This window comes from Monodelphis domestica, chromosome 3, assembly GCF_027887165.1.
Source record: "Monodelphis domestica isolate mMonDom1 chromosome 3, mMonDom1.pri, whole genome shotgun sequence".
Classification (NCBI taxonomy): Eukaryota; Metazoa; Chordata; class Mammalia; order Didelphimorphia; family Didelphidae; genus Monodelphis; species Monodelphis domestica.
In genome coordinates, this window is record NC_077229.1 from 23,344,331 (window position 1) to 23,362,777 (window position 18,447).

An 18,447-nucleotide genomic window follows, 5' to 3' on the forward strand; every position below is an offset into this window, starting at 1 on the left:
CTCTGTCCACCAGTGTATGGAGATGTCCTCTCACCCTCGTTTGGTGGAATGCAAAGAGGCTGCTTGCCAGCTGTCCAGGGGAGTCCAGGAGAGATCAGAGCTTCACCTTCCAGGCTTCACTGCCAGCTCCAAACTGACTGTTGGAAACCTGCTCCTTTCAACAGCTTAGAACCTGACCCAGTGGCCCTCGCAATCCAGACCTCTCAATCATCCTCTTGCTACTTTTCCTTCCCTTGCTACAACTGCCTGTATCAGTCTTGATGTGCCCATTTTCTCCCCTTAGGGCTTGATGCACTCTAGCGGGCCTGTAGGGCGCCACCGACAGCTGATCCTGGTGCTAGAAGGAGAGCTTTACCTCATTCCTTTTGCCCTCCTGAAAGGAAGTTCCTCCAACGAGTATCTGTATGAGCGCTTCACCCTCATTGCTGTGCCATCAATCCGGGCCCTGAGTCCCAACTCCAAGGTAGGGCTCAGTACCCTTTGCTGGTTACCCTTCACTCTCTTGCCTTTGTTCTCGGAAATCTAAGGAAGGGAAGGAGGAAGGGAGGGAAGAAAGAAGAAGGGAGGAAGGGAAGGAAGGAAGGAAGGAAGGAAGGAAGGAAGGAAGGAAGGAAGGAAGGAAGGAAGGAAGGAAGGAAGGAAGGAAGGAAGGAAGGAAGGAAGGAGGGAAGGAAGGAGGGAAGGAAGGAAGGAAGGAAGGAAGGAAGGAAGGAAGGAAGGAAGGAAGGAAGGAAGGAAGGAAGGAAGGAAGGAAGGAAGGAAGGAAGGAAGGAAGGAGGGAAGGAAGGAGGGAAGGAGGGAAGGAAGGAGGGAAGGAGGAAAGGAGGGAAGGAAGGAAGGAAGGAAGGAAGGAAGGAAGGAAGGAAGGAAGGAAGGAAGGAAGGAAGGGAAGGAGAGAGGGAGGGAGGGAGGAAGGGAGGGAGGAAAAGAGAGAGAAAGCAAAAGAAAGAGAGAGAGAAAGAAAGAAAGAAGACAGAAAGAAAGAGAGGGAGGGAGGAAGGAAGGAAGAAGAAGGGAAGGAAGAAAGGAGTTGAGGAGAGGGAGGAAGACAAAAGAGGGAGAGAGGGAAGAAAAGAGGGAGGGAGGGAGGGAGGAAAGAAGAAAGAAAAGAGGGAGGGAGATAAGGAAGAAAGAACGGAAGAAAGAGATGGAAGGGAGAAAAAAGAATGAATCTTGAACATGAGAGATAGCCTAGGAAACATGGAGACACACAAGGGGGAATGTTGAGTTTGGGAATGGGTGGAATGGGCAACTTATGAAAGGAGATAGTTTAAAATAAGCCTGGAGTATGTCCACCATTGCAGTCTTTTTAGTAGAGAGGGACATGGCTGGCCTTCTGCTTCAGGAAGATGACTTAGCAGCCACTCTGAGGAGACCAGATTAGGAAGGGGGAGACTAGAAACCATTGATCTTGCACAAGTGACTTAACAAGCTGTTTCTCTTGGTCCAGTCTCATCTGAGGAAGACTGTGCCCACTTACTCAAGCTCCACCTCCATGGCAGCGGTCATCGGGAATCCCAAGCTGCCCTCAGCAGTCATGGACCGGTGGCTGTGGGGGCCAATACCTTCTGCAGAAGAAGAAGCTTACATGGTCTCGGAGTTGCTCGGCTGCCAGCCTCTGGTGGGCCACGTGGCCACCAAGGAGAGGGTCATGAGTGCCCTGACCCAGGCCGAATGCGTCCACTTTGCCACCCACATCTCCTGGAAACTGTCTGCTCTTGTCCTCACCCCCAATGCCGACAGCACCCCTGGCGGCAGCAGGAGCTCCTTCGGGAACCCCTACACGATTCCTGAATCCTTGCGGATGCAGGATGATGCGAGCGATGCCGAGAGCATCTCGGATTGCCCGCCCCTGCAGGAGTTCCTGCTCACGGCCGCTGACATCCTGGACCTGCGGCTTCCGGGGAAGCTCGTGGTCCTGGGTTCCTATCAAGAGTCCAGCAGCAGAGTCACAGCAGACGGGGTCATCGGCCTGACCCGAGCCTTCCTGGCCGCGGGAGCCCAGTGCGTGCTGGTGTCCCTGTGGCCAGTCCCGGTGGCTGCTTCCAAGATGTTTATCCACGCCTTCTACTCCTCCCTGCTGAATGGCCTGAGAGCCAGTGCGGCCCTGGGGGAGGCCATGAAGGGGCTTCAGAGCAGCAAACAGTTCTGCCACCCGTCCAATTGGGCAGGTAGGAGGAGTGTGCTCCGGGAGCAGCCGGGCATCAGGGGGGCTGCCTTGGGCCTCCTGGGCTTCTGGGCAGGGGTCTGGTGGTGGGGTCGGGAAAGGCCTTAGATAGGAGGGCAGAGCTAGGAGAGGGCTTGGGGCAGACAGGATTTCTGTGACGTCAAGGCTCCTTCATGACTAGATTTCTGGCCAGGGAGAAGGCCTTCCTGTGTGGCAGTGACTGACCCAGATGTCCCCTCTGCCTGCGCTAAGGCAGGGCCACTTACACCCCCGAGATTCCCATCCTCCCATGAAAGAATGGTATTAGCAAAAAGTCCTTGCTGTCGACAAATGTGGCGTCACGACCTGGGCAGAGCAGGGATCAGCCCCCTTCTGTTGGCGAAGGACCTAAAGGCAAACCTGCCTCAGAACAGGAAGAGGCCCTTGCGGGCACACAGAGGCCACCTATGCCTCCTGCTCTGCCCCTGGCACCTGACCATGTCTGAGGAGGCGATGGACACGAGAAAAAGACTCGGGTTGGCAGTAGCACAGGATTGGAGCAGAAGAGCTCTGGCTTCCTCGTAGGGCTCAGAAGCTGTCGGTGCAGATCCTTTGGGTTTTTCTTACTGAGCTGTTGATTGGTGAGGCTTTCTCCAACCAAGGTAGAGGCCAGTCTCAGGCGCGAAGCTCCTGCTTTGGAAAGGGGGCGCACCCAAGCTGAGAGATGGAGGGAGCCCCCACCCCGAGCCAGAAGTGCAGACTTCACAGATCCCGCAGGGTCCACGTGGCACTGCCCAGGGACTGCTTCCAGGCCAGCGTGGGAAGGTTGCAGCTGTCGCAGTCATGATAATAATGATAATAGAGAGCACCTGGAGGTTCTCAAAGCGGTCCACACCAACTAATTTCATTCAGCCTTTACAACAGGCCTGGGAGGGAGGAGCTGTTATATCCTCATTTTTACAGATGAGGAAATTGAGGCAAACAGAAGTTAAGTGACTTGCCCAGGGTGTCTATGAGAAAAATTCATGTTTCTATGAGCACTCTCCTCCCAACAGCCTTGTAAGGTCGATAACACAAGTCTTGTTCCCTCTATTTTACATATGTGTAAACTGAGACCCGTTAAGGTGAAATGCAAAACAGAATTTAATTTTTTAAAAAAGATTAAATGCAAGTTATTGGGCTGGTAAAGGGCAAAACTAGGACTTGTCCCCAGAGGTTTTGACTGAGGCCAGAATCAAGCCTCTGCTGCCTTACCCTTCAACACGGTGCCCACAATCAAGGCCAGTGCAAGCACAGTGATCAGACACACGAGTCCTGCAGGCCACCCACACTCACAAGCCCCAGGGGGAGTGATCTCCTGTTTATGATATCCACCCTTCTCTCTCTGGGCAGACTCAGATCCCAGATGTCTCTAATTCCCATCCATTTTGGAAATGACTCTTTTTCTCTAACTGTGCAAGGGGCCCCCTGACATTACCCCCCATAATATGGCCCCAATTTGATGTTCTGTCATTCACTGTCCTTTTCAGCAAGGGCCAGGCCAAGGCCCTTCTGTTCCAGTAAAGGTTCAGGAATTGTGCCCTCTCGGCCCTGCTGCCCACCAGAAGCCTTGGGCCATCATTGTCCTACTTTCCGAACTAGAAACACAAAAGCAAAAATCCCTGGGTGCTCTGCAGATGATGATTCTGGGTCCAAAGCGTGCAGAAAGCCATGAAGAAATCCTCAGGCCCCCCTGTGCCCTGGGCCTCAGATCAATGCCTGTCCTCTCTCCCCCGAGGGCTGGTTTTTCTTATTGCCAGCAAGGATTAGCAAAAACTGGGGTCTGAAAAATGGCCCTGTGTTCTTTACGCCAATGCCACAATTCCCCCTTTCCAATGAATACGAGAAACACAATCCCAACCCCCCAGAGGAGCCAGCCTTGTGCTGCCTGACTTTCAGGGTGCTCAGAGGGCTATGTTACATCCCTCCTAGTTCACTCAAGGATCAGGAAGTTCACAAAGGGAGGAGAAGCATCTTTACCTCTTGAGCCTGTGTCTGGAGAGCCCGGGCGCGCAGGGAGGCTGAGTCACCGAGACTTCTTGGTTCCTGTTTTCTTCCCCAGAGGGCTTAGTGCCAATGGTCCCCATGCCCATGCTTCATGCACGAAGGGAGGAACCGTCCAAGTTACATTTGTAGGATGTTGGAGCCCCAAGTTAATCACCACCTGGAAAAGGGGACCCTAAGGGGGTCATATTGATCCTCACATTTTGGAACATGGAGGAACATGAGAAGCCTTCTAGTCCAACTCCATCGCTGACAGATGAAGAGGTTTAGAGAAGTAAGTGATGGCTGCCGAGTCAGTCACATAGCAAAGAAGCAGCCAAGCTGAATCCTAGAGCTAAGGTCTCCCCACTGCTGTCCCAGTGCCCCCTCTTCATCCAAGGCTGCTACCCAGTGTGCCACCATGACCAAAAAAGCCCATTCTGTGCGGGTCGTCACTGAGAAACATGGAAACCTAACCAGAACCAACCAAACTATGATTCGGCCAATTCTATGATTCTTGGGCAAAACCATGGACTGCCCGGGGTCCGGGCATATTGTGCGGCCCTCGGATCACTGTGCTGCTGGAATCTCTCTCAAGAGCTCATGGAAAGTTAACTCAACAGCAAGGGGATGGGAAACACGCCCAAGCCCCACAGTTAGACTTCTGCATCTGGAAAAGGGATAGAAAAGTTCAGTGTGTCTAAAAATCATAAATCATGTCCTATGCCCAGATGGCTAAACTTGGAGGCCAAAGGCCTGGCTTTCATCATAGCTCTCCTGCTAAGCCCTTGAGCTCTCAGTCCATTGATTCCTCATCTGTGAAATGGGATGAGTGCACCAGAAAATCGGTAGGTCCCCTCCAGCTTGAAGGTGATGGGACCTCCTAACTAGGCAGCATCTCTTAAAGACGGAAAATGGTCAATTCGAGATGGATGAAAGGAGCAGGGCATTAAGTGACTTGCCCAGGGTCACACAGCTAGGAAGTGTCTGAGGCTTCATTTCCTCAAAGAAAAGGCCACACTGAGCCCTGACCCAATAATGGTGGGGGAAAGCCTGGGGAAGCTCCTCCCTGTTCACGGTGACCTCGTGGCCAGGCCTGGGTATGACAGAGTCCAGGCGTTTCTGAGTCGGCTCTTCCCATGCCTTCCACAGGGTTCCTGCTCATCGGAAGTGACGTGAAGCTGAACAGCCCTTCCTCACTCATTGGTCAGGCCCTGACAGAGATTCTGCAGCACCCAGAGAGAGCCCGGGATGCCCTGCGGGTGCTGTTACACCTGGTAAGCCAGGGAGTTTGGCAGAGGGAGACCCTGCCCTCCTGGAGCGCCCCTGGGCCATTTGGAGGAATGGGGTGCGGCGTCTAGATCGCCGCTGAAAGCAGAGTGCAGGTCACCTGCTTCCCCGCAGACCTAGCATGAAAGATGCCAGGAAAGAATACGGCCGTCTTCACCTGCTCCCAGCAGGGGAACCCCTCGCTGCAGACGCCCCCTCACCATGGGCAGCATCACAACACGAGCCGGAGGGTCCCGGAGCATCCCCCTCCCCAAATTCTCCTGTCTCCATCCGTGTGGAATCCCCCTTCCCAACCCAGCGGAACATGAGCTCCCGGGGGAGGTGCCTGACCCCTGGAAGACTCTCGTTCCCTGGCCCGAGTCCCAAAGGCTGAGTGGAGCTGCTTACCTGCCTCTGGTCCCATGGCTCCACTCACCTTAGCAGTCCCTTTGGACCCGCACAGGCCTTCAGTGGCTTTTGTCATGGGGGAAGGGAGTGATGGGTCCCATGGGGCGTCCCTGTGCCACAGGTGGGCTTAATCCACACCCCCATCAGCAGCTCCAGGCAAGCCAGCATCGGGGGCAGGGATGGATTGGAGGGTGGCTGCTCTCCCTGTGCACCGAGGGTACCGTCAGCCAGTGTCTTGGCCATATCCAGCCCCCAGTCCTGGGAACATCGGGGTTCCTCTGAATCCCCAGGGTGGGTTCCCGCTGTTGTCCCAGGTCTGTCCAGACCTCTCTGAACAAGGAAGAGCAATAGAGAAAACAGCAAACACCCCACTTCTGTCCCCTGGCCGGGCTTCCAGTGTCACTGTGTAGACAGCGGCGGGCAGGCGTCCACCCGCCCTGGCCAGGGCATGTAGCAGTGCCATGCCTTGGCTAGAATGCCTGGTGGGTGGTGGGGGTGTCCTCTTAGCCCACCAGCACAGTGCCATCACCCCTTGGTGGGGAGGGAACCCTGGCCTGCTGTCCTCCATCCTTGCCCCCTCAGGCTAAGCTTTAGCGCCAACAATCAGTGCTTCCAGCTAGTATTTATGAAGTTCCTACCACTGGCCTGGCACCATGCTAAGCTCTGGGGGTACAGAAAGAGGCAAAAGGCAGCCACTGGCCTCAAGGAGCTTCTGGTCCCAGGGGAGCCGACATAGAAACCCCTCTGGACAAACAAGACCTAATCAGGCCTAACCAGCCATGCAGAAGGACGAAGACCAGCTGTGGGAGGAAATTAGGCCATGTCCTGCCTCGGAGGGGGCCCCAGTTGCCAGCAATCAGGAGCAGTGCACCCCTCCCACCCCGAAAGCCAGCCATGCCCTAAGAGGGCCGCCCTGTCCTTAATGCAGAAGGACGTGGGCCAGCGAGTCACCTCTCTGGAAGGGCCCTGCGTGGCTGGGAGGGGAGGCTTGTGGGCAGCGCTGGGCAACAGGATGTGCCCTCTTGGGGCAGACCCTCATGCCCTCCTCTGCACTGGTCCATCCCAGGTGGAGAAGTCCCTGCAGCGAATTCAGAACGGGCAGCGCAACGCCATGTACACCTCCCAGCAGAGCGTGGAGAACAAAGTGGGCGGCATCCCCGGTTGGCAGGCACTCCTCACCGCCGTTGGCTTCAGGCTGGACCCACCAGCCAGCGGGCTGCCCGCAGCCGTCTTCTTCCCCACCTCGGACCCTGGCGAGCGGCTCCAGCAGTGTAGCACCACCCTCCAGGCCCTCCTGGGTAAGAGGCGGGGCACAACCCCCTCCCCTTCTTACGGAGGGCAAGTGGGAGCAGAGACCCCTTTCCCAGACAGCCCAACCCCGGAGGGCGGGTGGGAGCACCCAGAACCACCAGGCAAGGCCAAAGAAGGAGGCTCCTGTTTATAGTGTGGATGAGGTGCCAGGCTTCAGGGGCCCCAAGATGAACAGTGCCCCAGCCCTGTTTCAAGGAGTTCCCAGGACAGAGAAGCACCCCCCCTCCCTCTGGCCCTTGTCCCCTCTCCTCCAGACAGCGGTGGTGACCCCAACTGACCACTGTGCCTCTGACTCAGGCCATTCTGGGCCGTCCTCCCCAGGGCCAGGCTTGTCTTGTCCCTGCTACTTGAGGAAGCCTGAGGAGCTCCTTCAGGAGTCCCCGCTGCAGCCAGTATAGATTCTTCTGCTACACCCCCAAAGCCCTTCCCCTTTCGACATGTGGGTCACCTCCCTCTTGCTCGCACGTGCCATGTGCCAGCCATCCCCAGGCACGTCTTCCCCACAGCGAGTCCATGCAGCTGCCAGAGCCACTGCCAGCATCCCCCTCCACCCCCCAGAGGCCGCGCAATCCCTTTCTAGATGTCCCCACAGGCACAGGCTCCCGGAGGACAGGGACCCTGGCATTGTAGCAGTTAGCATTAAGCAGCTGCTCTCTGGACCGAAGGAGCATGGTTCCAGTGACGCCTGTAGGCTTTGAGGGGTGGATGTGGGCTGTGGTCCCTGGACTCTCTGGTGGGGCATTTGTAAGGTGGCAGCACAGCCAAGGCCCCTGGGGGGGAGGGAAAACTCAACAGCCCCCACTGGCCTCAAGGGCACATAGTCCAAGCCTATCCCTTCCAGAGGCACAAGGGCCCTGTATTGGCTTTTCTGCCTCATTTCCCACCATTCCTCTTCACCCCCCAAAAGCAGTGCCAGCCCCGTCGGCTCCTCTTCTTCCTCGGAGTCATTGTTCAGGGGCCTGAGCTCTGGGGAGTCCTCCCTGGCTGCCCGCCACACTACCAGAACCCTCTGCCTTCTCAGACTGGCCAGCAGCCATTGGCTTGGGCTCCTTTTCCTCTGCTGCCCTCCTCCTTGCCCCTACCAGAAGCTCCCTCTAGAGGGGCAGAGGACAGAGGAAAGAATCTGAAGTCCACAGACCTGAGTCTGGCCACCTTGCTGGCCTTGGGCAGGTCATGGCCTCGTCTTTTGTAAAATGCGAGCCTTGGGTTAGGTTGGCCCCAAGTCTGTGTGTCTGTGGGGCCTGGGTGCCTCGCCTGGTGCTGGGTAGCACCTGTGGGATGGCAGCAGCTTGGCCCACCCCTCCCGCAGCTCTTGGGGGCATTGGGGAGCCTCGGCAGCGGGCGTCACAGATGCTTTGGCACCTGCCTGCCGGGCACCGCGGTCAGCCGGCGGCAGAGAGGGGCCTCAGTAGCGCAAACGCTCAGGAGCAGGCCACTTACCTGCATCCCAGTGACAGAAGAGTTGTGCCCGTCGGGGCTTCTTTGCTGAGGGAAACGGGCATCCCTGCGAGAGGCCCTTCGGGCTCCCTCACATCGCAGAGGTTGCCCTGACCCGGGTCCTGTCCTGTCTGTGCTCCGATCCTCTCAGGTTTGCCGTCCCCGGCGCTGCAGGCACTGTGCAAGCTCATCACCACCTCGGAGGCCGGAGAACAACTCATTAGCCGGGTAAGTGGGCAGAGCTCGGGCAGCAGGGCGCAGGCCGGGAGGGTTGGGGCAGAAGAAGCAGGAAGGCCGGTGCCCTGTGCCCACCCGGCCTGCGTAAGCACTCAGGCGTGCCCCAGAAAGAGGACGGCCTCCACCTGAGGAGGGTCATGGGCCAGGCCAGGGGCATCCCCGCCGGAGCCCGCAGCTCCTGCTGAAAACCAGACTCCCTCTGTGAAGGCAGACGGCCTGAGCCAGCACCAGCCCATCACCCGGCGAGCTCAAAGATGCTGGCAGGGGGGCCCCGTGTCCTCCCTCCTTCGCTGGGCCCCCGCCTCACCCAGCACAGCACCCCAAGCCAGGCCCCCTTCATCGGACAGTAAGCCCGAGGCTGTGCTCCCAGGGTCCTCCCCCAAAGGAGCCCAGGACCCAACGGGCCCTGGCCAGGAGACCTGAGGAAGCCTGCCATTGGGCGGCCCCTTGGGGCTCATGCCCAGGCCCACCTGGGTGCCTGCATTTGCTGAAGAAGAGCCTGGGTGGTGGTCAAGTGGAGAAAAAAGGGAAGCAAAAGTTCCGTGGCTGGGCTCTCCCCCTTCCCGGGTCCCTCCTTTGCCCCTCAGAATGATCATGCAAGACGCTCTGGTGCCGGCGTCTGAATTAGGAGGCCGAGGGGCCGGGCTGTGGGAGGCTGCTCTGGACGGGTCCTCCTCGGCAGCCCGACTCCCTCCGTCCCACACACTCGCTCACAAGCTCGCAGGGGGCGATGGGAGACAAAGCGGGCCCTCGTCCCCAGGAGGCCCCGGGGCTCGGCAGTCAAAGGCCAGGGACAAGAGGTTCTCCTGGTCATCCTTCTCTAGCCTGGGAAACCCAACCCGGCACAGCCCAGTCCCCGAGTTCCCGCCGTCCTTCCCGCTGCCCCTTTTCAGCTCGCCAGCCCTCCCGAGCAGAAGTCTTTCCCTGGGGAGGGAACAGCTAGGTCATCCAGGAGTAGCCTCTGACGCCGAGCGGCCTCCTTGGAGCCTCCTCTGACCAGGCTGGCTCAGAGGCTCCCCTCGAGCTCCCAGCCCAGCTCCGTGCCTTTCTCTGCGCCCTCAGAGATGTTCCTTCACGTGCTGTGACCGGCATGGCTTCCGCTTTCCTAGCGGCGGCGGTGGCAGAGTAGCCGAGGCCAGGAGCACGTGGGGAAGCGGAGAAGAGCCTCTTCTGGAGCTCAGCGCCTCCCTGCGGGGCCTTGGACTGGCCCACCGTCCCCACTCCCTGCCCCAGGCTCAGCCGGGGAGCCCCCAGAGTGCTCCACGTTTCCCTCTGGAGGGCAGGGGGGAGGGGGCCCAGACCCTTCCCAAGGGGCGAAGCTTCCCGGTTTGGCTGCTCGTGTCCCTGTCCGTCCCTGCTGACTCTCTCTCTTCCCCTGTGCTGCAATGTGGCCCCACATGGAGCTTTCTAATGGCTGTGGGCAGTTCACGCCTGCACCAACCTGTGCTTGAGTCTAAACCACCTTCTCTCTCTCTCTCCTTCTTTCTTCCCTTTCCTTGTACTCTGCTGGCTGAAGGCTGTTAAAAATATGGTGGGAATGGTGAGTACTCCTCTAAGTAGCGGCTGTGACGCAGGTGAGAAACCCTCCCTCCCCCAGGGGCCTCGTCCTGTAGAGAGCGAGGAGGCTCCCCGGAGCGTGGCGAGGCCCGCGGGCTTCCCCACGTGGATGGGCGCTTAGGATGGCCTGGCAGAGAGCTGCAGGGCCCCGCGGGTGTCCAGGGTCTGTCCAGACGCCCCTCCTTCCTCGTCTACCATCGCCTTCCCCGTTAGCCCGCCTTTGCCTTGAGTGCCGCGTTCCCTGCCAGTCCCACCGAGCCCCGAGTCCTCTGCAGGACTGTAGAAGGAAAGGCTGTGCGTGCCCACGCATTCCCCGGCGCCTGCTTGCCTGCCTGGCCGCTCTCAGAGTCTAAAACTCTGAACCTCTTACAGAAGTCTTGCCTGCTTCCATGTGCCCGTCCCTGGCCTGCCATGTAGGGCTGCTCACAAGGTCCCGGGGCAGAGAAGGCTTTTTCACAACAGTAGGCTAAAGGAACGTGCGCACGACTCCCCCTGGGGTGGGGGGCTTCCTGTCCCTGTCTGCCTCTTCCTGCTGGTTCCTGCTGGGCACCACAACTTGGGGTGCAGCCGGCAGAGTAGCCGTCCTCTTCCCAGCATCCTGCCACGTTTCTGAATCTCAGGGCCGGAGGTCTGGGGACCGGCCTCAGTCCTGCTGCTCCAGACTCGCCTCAGCCTCACACATGTCCGTTCCTCAGCAGGGGTGGCCCCAGCTCCATCCTTGCCAGAGTGCCCATAGAGATAACATGAGGACATCACACACGGATGCCCCGGGGCCAGTGGTGCAGGGCCTCCGCCTCCTGGGGCTCTCAACTCAGACAGGCTTCTTACAGATGCTGCCCCCATGCCCAGCGCAGCTCCTCTCATAGCCACTGATGGCAGGGATGGAAATGAATAGCAGTACCACTAATCATGACAGGGTGGCGCCCGGGGAATGGTGACCGGGAGGCCGGGCCTGTGCTGACGCCTCTTCCCTGTCTCCCAGCTTCACCAGGTCTTGGTCCAGCTCCAAGCCGGAGAGAAGGAACAGGATTTCGCCTCTGCGCCTATCCAAGTCTCCATCAGTGTCCAGCTCTGGCGGCTCCCAGGCTGTCATGAGTTCCTGGCAGCCCTCGGTAAGACATCGTTTCTTCTTTCAGTGAAGTCTTTCCCCCGTTTCTGGTCTCTTCCTTTTCTGCCTGTCCCTGAAAGCGACTCACCACTGTGTAGATCTCCAGTGTTCCTCCTCCATGTCATCTTGTTGCTTTGTTTTAAAATGGCCAGCTTTGGGTCAGCAAGTGAATCAAGCCAGGCTTAGACCCTCCCTAGTGGTGTGGCCCTGGGCGAGTGTCTGTTGGAGGTCATATTCTCAAATAATTAAATCTTGATCTTTTGCTACAGCCCTTCCTAAATCCTGTTACCCTGAGTAGGGTAGAGATTGGAATAATTAAATTTTGATCTATGCTGCAGCCCTTCCTAAATCCTGTTAGGACTGAGTAGGGTGGAGATTGCAATTTCCAAGACCTGGTTCTGTCATTCCAAGTATCTCCATTGTATCAATTCTAAAATCAATCATGACTCAAAGAAATTCCTGTTCTGTGCTTAAGCATAGGTTAAAGCCCTTTCCATTGTTCAGCAAAAGGTTTCTGTCCTAAAGTAATCTTAAGAAGGGAGGAGGAGGAACCTCCCATGCCAATGGGGTTCACATTCCAATAGAGTTCCCACTCTCAATAGGAAATTTTTCAAGTATGAAATTTCCCAATGGTAATATTTCCAACATTTATAAGTCTAAGGAATTTTAAGGTTTACACGAGTCACTTAGTTCCCATTGCCCAACCTGTACCAGCTCTTCTGCCTTGGAACCAGTACGAAGTACTTAAAGAAAAAAAATTCCCACTGTCTGGTACTGAGGCTTCCGCCAAACTCCCATAAAGCCCTTTTCTTGCCTCAGTCAAATTCCCTTTTTTCAGTCCTTTTCTTAGAAAATATGCAGAATTTTTATGTGGGAGAACCCCAGCCTAGCTCCCTTGGCCTAGAATGGTGGATCCCCTCAGGTCTGCAGGGATGCTGGAAGCAGAGAACCTTCCACCTAGTGCCAAAGACTTGTTCTCCTGTTAATGATGGGCCCATTGCTGCTGCTCAAACCTGGGGGAGACTTTGGGTGGACTTGTCTGCCGCTGGCGCGTGGGTAGGTTCCCAGGGCCCGAGAGGTCACCTCAGAGCCTGTGGTTCAAGAACCTGCATCTTTCAACTGAAAGGACCAAACTTGCATCCCGATAAGTCAGGGTTTAAGGACCATTAGGATCCCGACTGACAGTAAACAAATAAAACTTGCAAAAGGTGTTTTATATACCTATGTGTGTGTATACATACATATATGATATATGTATGTGTGTGTGCGTGTGTGTATATATATAGAGAGATATATAATCATATTATATATATATATATATATATATATATTATCCCATTTGTAGGCCATGGCAACCTTCTGAGGTAAGTATTAAAAGTTTTGTTATTCCTGTTTTACAGATCAGGAAACTGAGGCTCAGAGAGGTATAGGATAGGAAATATCAGAGTCAAGGCTTTCCTGGCCTCAAGTCTGATCCTCTCTCTCTGGGATGCTGCCTTTCCTACAGAAGCAGCATCCTCATGTTGACAATAGAGCTAGGACCGAAGATTGGTCCAGCCCTTGAGCCCACTTCTCCTCACTGAGTCAGCTTTAGTGGTTGCTGATCTGGAGATCCCAGGCCGGTCTGCCATGATCTCTCCATCCCCAAAGGGCAGGAAAGGGGGACAACAGGGTGTCAAGAAGTTTATCCATCAAGCTTGTTGGAAAGAGCGACTGCCTTCAATGCCCTGGAACAAGGCATGAAGAAACCTTCAGTCAAACAGGACGGAATTCCAGAATTGCACATTTGGTCCTCCAGGATGAGCTGTGTCCTCCCCCTGGAGGCCCTTTCGACATCCCAGACATACTCTCTACCAGGAATGCTGTGAGGAGAGCAGCAGAGAAGGGAATCCGCTAAGGAAGCTGATTCTTCCCAGCTCTTGGGGAGAATTATTCTCTGCCTCTTGTGGGAGGTGGTTGAGGATGTCATCTTTCTTCTCTCCTCATCAAAGAAACCTGTTGGCTCTCTCTGGACCAAAAGCAGAGCAAGTGCTCTGCTTATAATGCCTTGGCCTGTTTGATGACAGTTTTATCCTTCAGAAAAGCAGGAGAACCCTCCAGAGGAAACGATACTCACCAAAAAGAAGAAGTGAAGGCTGGTGTAGAAGAACTTGGGCAACGAGGGACTTAGTCACAATTCCGGCAGAACAGAGAGGAACTCGGGGATAGTCCAACAGAGCCCGAAACTTAGGAGACAGCAGATTTCTAAAGGGCTTAAAAGAAAGCTGGTTAGAAACGTTGGCCTAAGATTTTACAGGAAAAGCCAGCCCACAAATGATGGAAAGCTCTCAACCATGAAATTCTAGAAACAGAGTTCCAATGAAACGGGAAAGGGGAAACTTCCTAAAAAGATGGCTCTAAATACTGAGGGAACTCACAGTTTCTTTTTAAACTCTTATCTGTCTTAGAATCAATACCATGTAAGGGCTAAGCCATGGGGGTTAAATGACTTGGCCAGAGTCATAAGGCTAAGAAGCATCTGAGGCCATAGTTGAACCCAGGATCTCCCATCTCTAGACATGCCTCTCTATCCACTCAGCCACCAAATGCCCCCAATTCCTTAGGTTTCTGAAGAGACACACAGAGAAGACAGAAGGAAGCAAAGGCCAATAAGAAAGAAAGAATATGACAGCGTAGCGTGGCCCCTAAGAAGAATGTCCAAGATGATGACCCAAAGATGATGAAGACTATGGACAAGGAAGAGGTTTCCTCTGGCCTTTTTGGGCAGAAGCAGAAGATTAAGAAAGGGTGAGGACCATAAAGTGTGGAGACAATAATTCTCACCAATGGCGAGGTGAGGTCAGGGGTGAGGACCATCACATGGGAGGGCAGTGCCTTACACCAGAAAGAGCCGAGGGGCACAACCTTTTTTTCCCTGTTAGGAAAGAACATTTCACTCAAGAGGGCAGGAAAAAAATGACAGAAGAGGAAATGATGCCCATGATAAGTGGGGAACAGGCTAAAACATCCCCCCCCCCCCCGCCCTTGAAAAGTTCCCATCAAAGCTGAATTGAAAGAAGTGGCAAATAGGATTGGCTGAGCCTGCATCCTACTGGGGGAAACATACCTGGGGATAAATTAATCCAAACATCTGTAAAGTAAACACATCATGGTTTGTGGGGTATAGGAGGCTTGGAATCCATGGAGAAGGGGAGAGGCCCCAAAGGAGGGAAGTCAGAAGACGTGGCACCAAGAAGAAGCCTATTGTCCAGTGAGCTTAACCTTGCTTCCTGGCAAAAGTCTGAGAAGTCCAGCAAGGTCCTCGAGCATCTCTTTGATCGCTTACCCCATCAGACCCATTGTCTTCCTTGTTAAAATGGAAGGTGTTTGGAAGTGGGCACTGGTTCTTGCTTTTGTTTTTTTTATCAGTTACGTCTGGCACACAGTAGGTGCTTAATAAATGCATTGCCTGATTGATTGATCTCATGCTATTCTGATGGAGAATATGGAGAGACAGTAGGGTTAAGTGGCTTCAGTACTCACTGAATGGCTAAATCCAAAGAGCAGTCATTAAAGGTTCAATGTCAACTTGAGGGGAGACCACGAATAGAATGGTGCCCCCCTGGCCCCATGCTGTCTAACATTTTGTATCAGGGACTTAGAGATGAAGATGCATATATATTTCCTTCTGCATATATTTTACTTATATATATATATATATTTAATTTTATTATTTTATTTTGGTATTATGTGTGTATATAAAGCATATACATATATAGAGCATCTCCACCTCCCTCCCTCTCTCTGTCTGTCTCTGTCTTCCTCTCTCCCCCTCTGTCTCCTCTTTCTCTCTCTCTTCCCTCTCTCTCATTCTCTCCCCCCTCTAATTCTCTCTCCCTCCTCTAGCTCCTCTCTGCTCCCCCTCTTCTCTCTTTCTTCCTCCCTTTCTCCCCTCTTCTCTCTATCTCTGACTCTGTCTCTCTTTCCCCACCTATCCCCTCTCTGCTCACCCTCTTCTCTCTCTCTCCCTTTCTCCCCTCTTCTCTCTATCTCTGACTCTGTCTCTCTCTGTCTCTCTTTCCCCACCTCTCCCCTCTCTGCTCCCCCTCTTCTCTCTCCCTTTCTCCCCTCTTCTATCTCTCTCCCTCCCTTTCTCCCCTCTTCTCTCTATCTCTGACTCTGTCTCGCTCTGTCTCTTTCCCCACCTCTCCCCTCTCTGCTCACCCTCTTCTCTCTCTCTCTCCCTTTCTCCCCTCTTCTATCTCTCTCTGTCTCTCTCCCTCCCTTTCTCCCCTCTTCTATCTCTGACTCTGTCTCTCTCTGTCTCTCTTTCCCCACCTCTCCCCTCTCTGTTCACCCTCTTCTCTCTCTCTCCCTTTCTCCCCTCTTCTATCTCTCTGTCTCTCTTCCTCCCTTTCTCCCCTCTTCTATCTCTGACTGTCTCTCTTTCCCCACCTCTCCCCTCTGCTCCCCCTCTTCTTTCTCCCTTTCTCCCCTCTTCTATCTCTCTGTCTCTCTCCCTCCCTTTCTCCCCTCTTCTCTCTATCTCTGACTCTGTCTCTCTGTCTGTTTCCCCACCTCTCCCCTCTCTGCTCCATCTCTTCTCTCTCCCTTTCTCCCCTCTTCTATCTCTCTCTGTCTCTCTCCCTCCCTTTCTCCCCTCTTCTCTCTATCTCTGACTCTGTCTCTCTCTGTCTCTTTCCCCACCTCTCCCCTCTCTGCTCACCCTCTTCTCTCTCCCTTTCTCACCTCTTCTATCTCTGACTCTGTCTCGCTCTGTCTCTCTCTGTCTCTCTGTCTGGCTCTGTCTATCTCTGTCTCTGTCTCTCCCTCCCTTTCCCCCGTTCCCCCTGAATTTGGAGTCAGGAGACCTTGGGAAACTCTCCAATTTTGGGGCTTCAGTTTTATCCCCTGTAAAATGAGGTGGAAATCTTCCTGGCTCATCAGTCAGTAATCTGGAGGACCTCAGAAATAGCGGGAACAGAAAACCCTCGCCCTCCCTGCCCAGCTTGGCTAGCCCTCCAGGATCACTGAGGCCCCCTTTTGGCCTCAGACTAAGATCCACCAGTTTGGGGGCAGCTGGGAGGTTAAAAATTGGCCTGAGCACCAGTCCCTGAGATGGAAGGTCCCGGGTTCCACTGTGACCTCAGACAGTTGCAGGATGGGACTCTGGGCAAATCACTTAACACCCATTGCCTAACCCTAACCTCACCAATATCCAGTATTGATTCTAAGATGGAAGGTGAAGGATTTGCTGTTTTTTTAAGCTCTGTTGGCTTCCTTTGCCCTTTGCGAATATGACTAGTTTCATGGAAGAGAGTCCCAGGACACAGAAATGCTCTTCCTGAGGCTCTAAGCAAAGACCTGCATCAGCTGATTAAAAACCAAAGGTGTCCACGAGCCTGTCAATGTATTTCATTTGGGCCCCCGAGGCAGCAGCTTTGGACAGAAGTGGCCGCTTTGTCCAGATCATCTTGGCACTCTCTCCGCTCTCCCTCCCTCCCTTTCTCCCAGCCAGATCCTCGCACTGTTTATTGTTTTTCTTGTTTTGGTCCAGTTTCCAGGCACATTTCTACAGATTTCAGGGACTGGTTGTTCTCAAACTCACAGAGGAAAAGTTCTCATAGCAACCAGAGCCCTAGGCAGCTACCGTGCGGAGCCCCAGAGCCCAGGGACCAGCCGGCCTCCCTCTTCTAGGAGCCTGCAGGCTGGAAAGAAAAAGCAAAAAACAACCCTCACGGCTTTCTGTAAGCTCTGAGGCCGGGAATGCCTAACTCGGTGATGCCAAGGGGACCAGTTCGGTGACAGCCCACGTTTGCTCTTGTGTTTCATTGGGAGTCGCCCTCCCGGCCCAGAACCTTTTGGACCCTCCAGCTGAGAGTCTAGTCATGACCATTCGACTGGGCCAGTCTTTAAGCTGGACTCATGCCAGGAAGAGGCGGCCCAAGATGGGAAAGTCCTGTCACCTCCCGGGGACAAGGGAGTGCTCGTGCCTAGAACTGCCCTGTCCCAAGAGGCCCCTCCACTGCTGCCCATCTACGGGCTTGAGTACAGGGCTCGGGCTCTCGCTCGCGCGCTCTCTCTCTCTCCCTCCCTCCCTCTCTCTCTCTCTCTCCCTCTCTCCCTCTCTGTCTGTCTGTCTGTCTGTCTTCCCCCGGCTCTTCCATACACATTCATTCTCTCTCCCCAGCTTAGCCCAGAGCCCAGCACAAAGGAGATGCTTAATAAATGCTTCCACACACAACACCCTGCTTTGCACCTCTTTATTTGTTTTGCTGCCTTTGCCCCTTGGGAAGTCGGGATGCTGAGGAAAGCACAGGAGCCAGCTTCCGCCATGGTGCCTTTGGAAGCCTCATTATCTACAGAGCATCCCACCTGAGCTTTGAGGAGGCACTGTACGTGCCATTGGCTCCCATTCCTTTAGATTATTCCGCTCGGGCCACTGAAGCACCAGCACCCATTAGGCCCCTTAGGAAGGCCCTGGTGGGGAGCAGCTGACCCGTGATGATCCGCAGAGGCAGAGGGAGATCTGTCCTCCCTGCCTCATGAACTGTGTTTCCCTCCTTGGTTTAGGTGGCTCTCGGGCTGTAGGCACAGCGCAGGTCAAAGCCCACAGAGCAGGGGTTGTTGGAGGAGGGAAGAACAAGGCCGGGGAGGCGGGAAGCCCAGAGGAAGCCCTGAGCAAACTTGCTTCTTTCACACCCCTGCGCAGGGACACAGACCTTGGCTGCCGGTACAGACTTCTGTTGCCATTCCTTCCTCTAGGTTTCGACCTCTGCGAAGTGGGCCAAGAAGAGGTGATCCTGAAGACTGGGAAGCAAGCAAATCGCCGAACAATCCACTTTGCTCTCCAGGCCCTGCTGTCCCTCTTTGGTAAGATGGACCCACCTGCACCAGAGGCACTTGGGGCACCTTTACTGGGTACTGGGAAAGGGTCCCTTCTGAGCCCCACACACGAGCTGGGTCCCGAGAG

General features: G+C 54.9%; 1 protein-coding gene across 1 annotated transcript in view; it reads left to right on the top strand.

Moving 5' to 3' along the window:
- Positions 1–18,447, top strand: part of TTC28 (tetratricopeptide repeat domain 28) — a 654,492-nt gene that overhangs the window by 630,619 nt on the left and 5,426 nt on the right. Inside the window, exons 16-23 of the mRNA XM_056820926.1 lie at positions 284–463; positions 1,451–2,171; positions 5,321–5,445; positions 6,912–7,143; positions 8,745–8,821; positions 10,347–10,370; positions 11,370–11,499; positions 18,240–18,347. Of these exons, the coding sequence (XP_056676904.1) occupies positions 284–463; positions 1,451–2,171; positions 5,321–5,445; positions 6,912–7,143; positions 8,745–8,821; positions 10,347–10,370; positions 11,370–11,499; positions 18,240–18,347 (1,597 nt within the window). The remainder of the gene's footprint in view (positions 1–283; positions 464–1,450; positions 2,172–5,320; positions 5,446–6,911; positions 7,144–8,744; positions 8,822–10,346; positions 10,371–11,369; positions 11,500–18,239; positions 18,348–18,447) is intronic.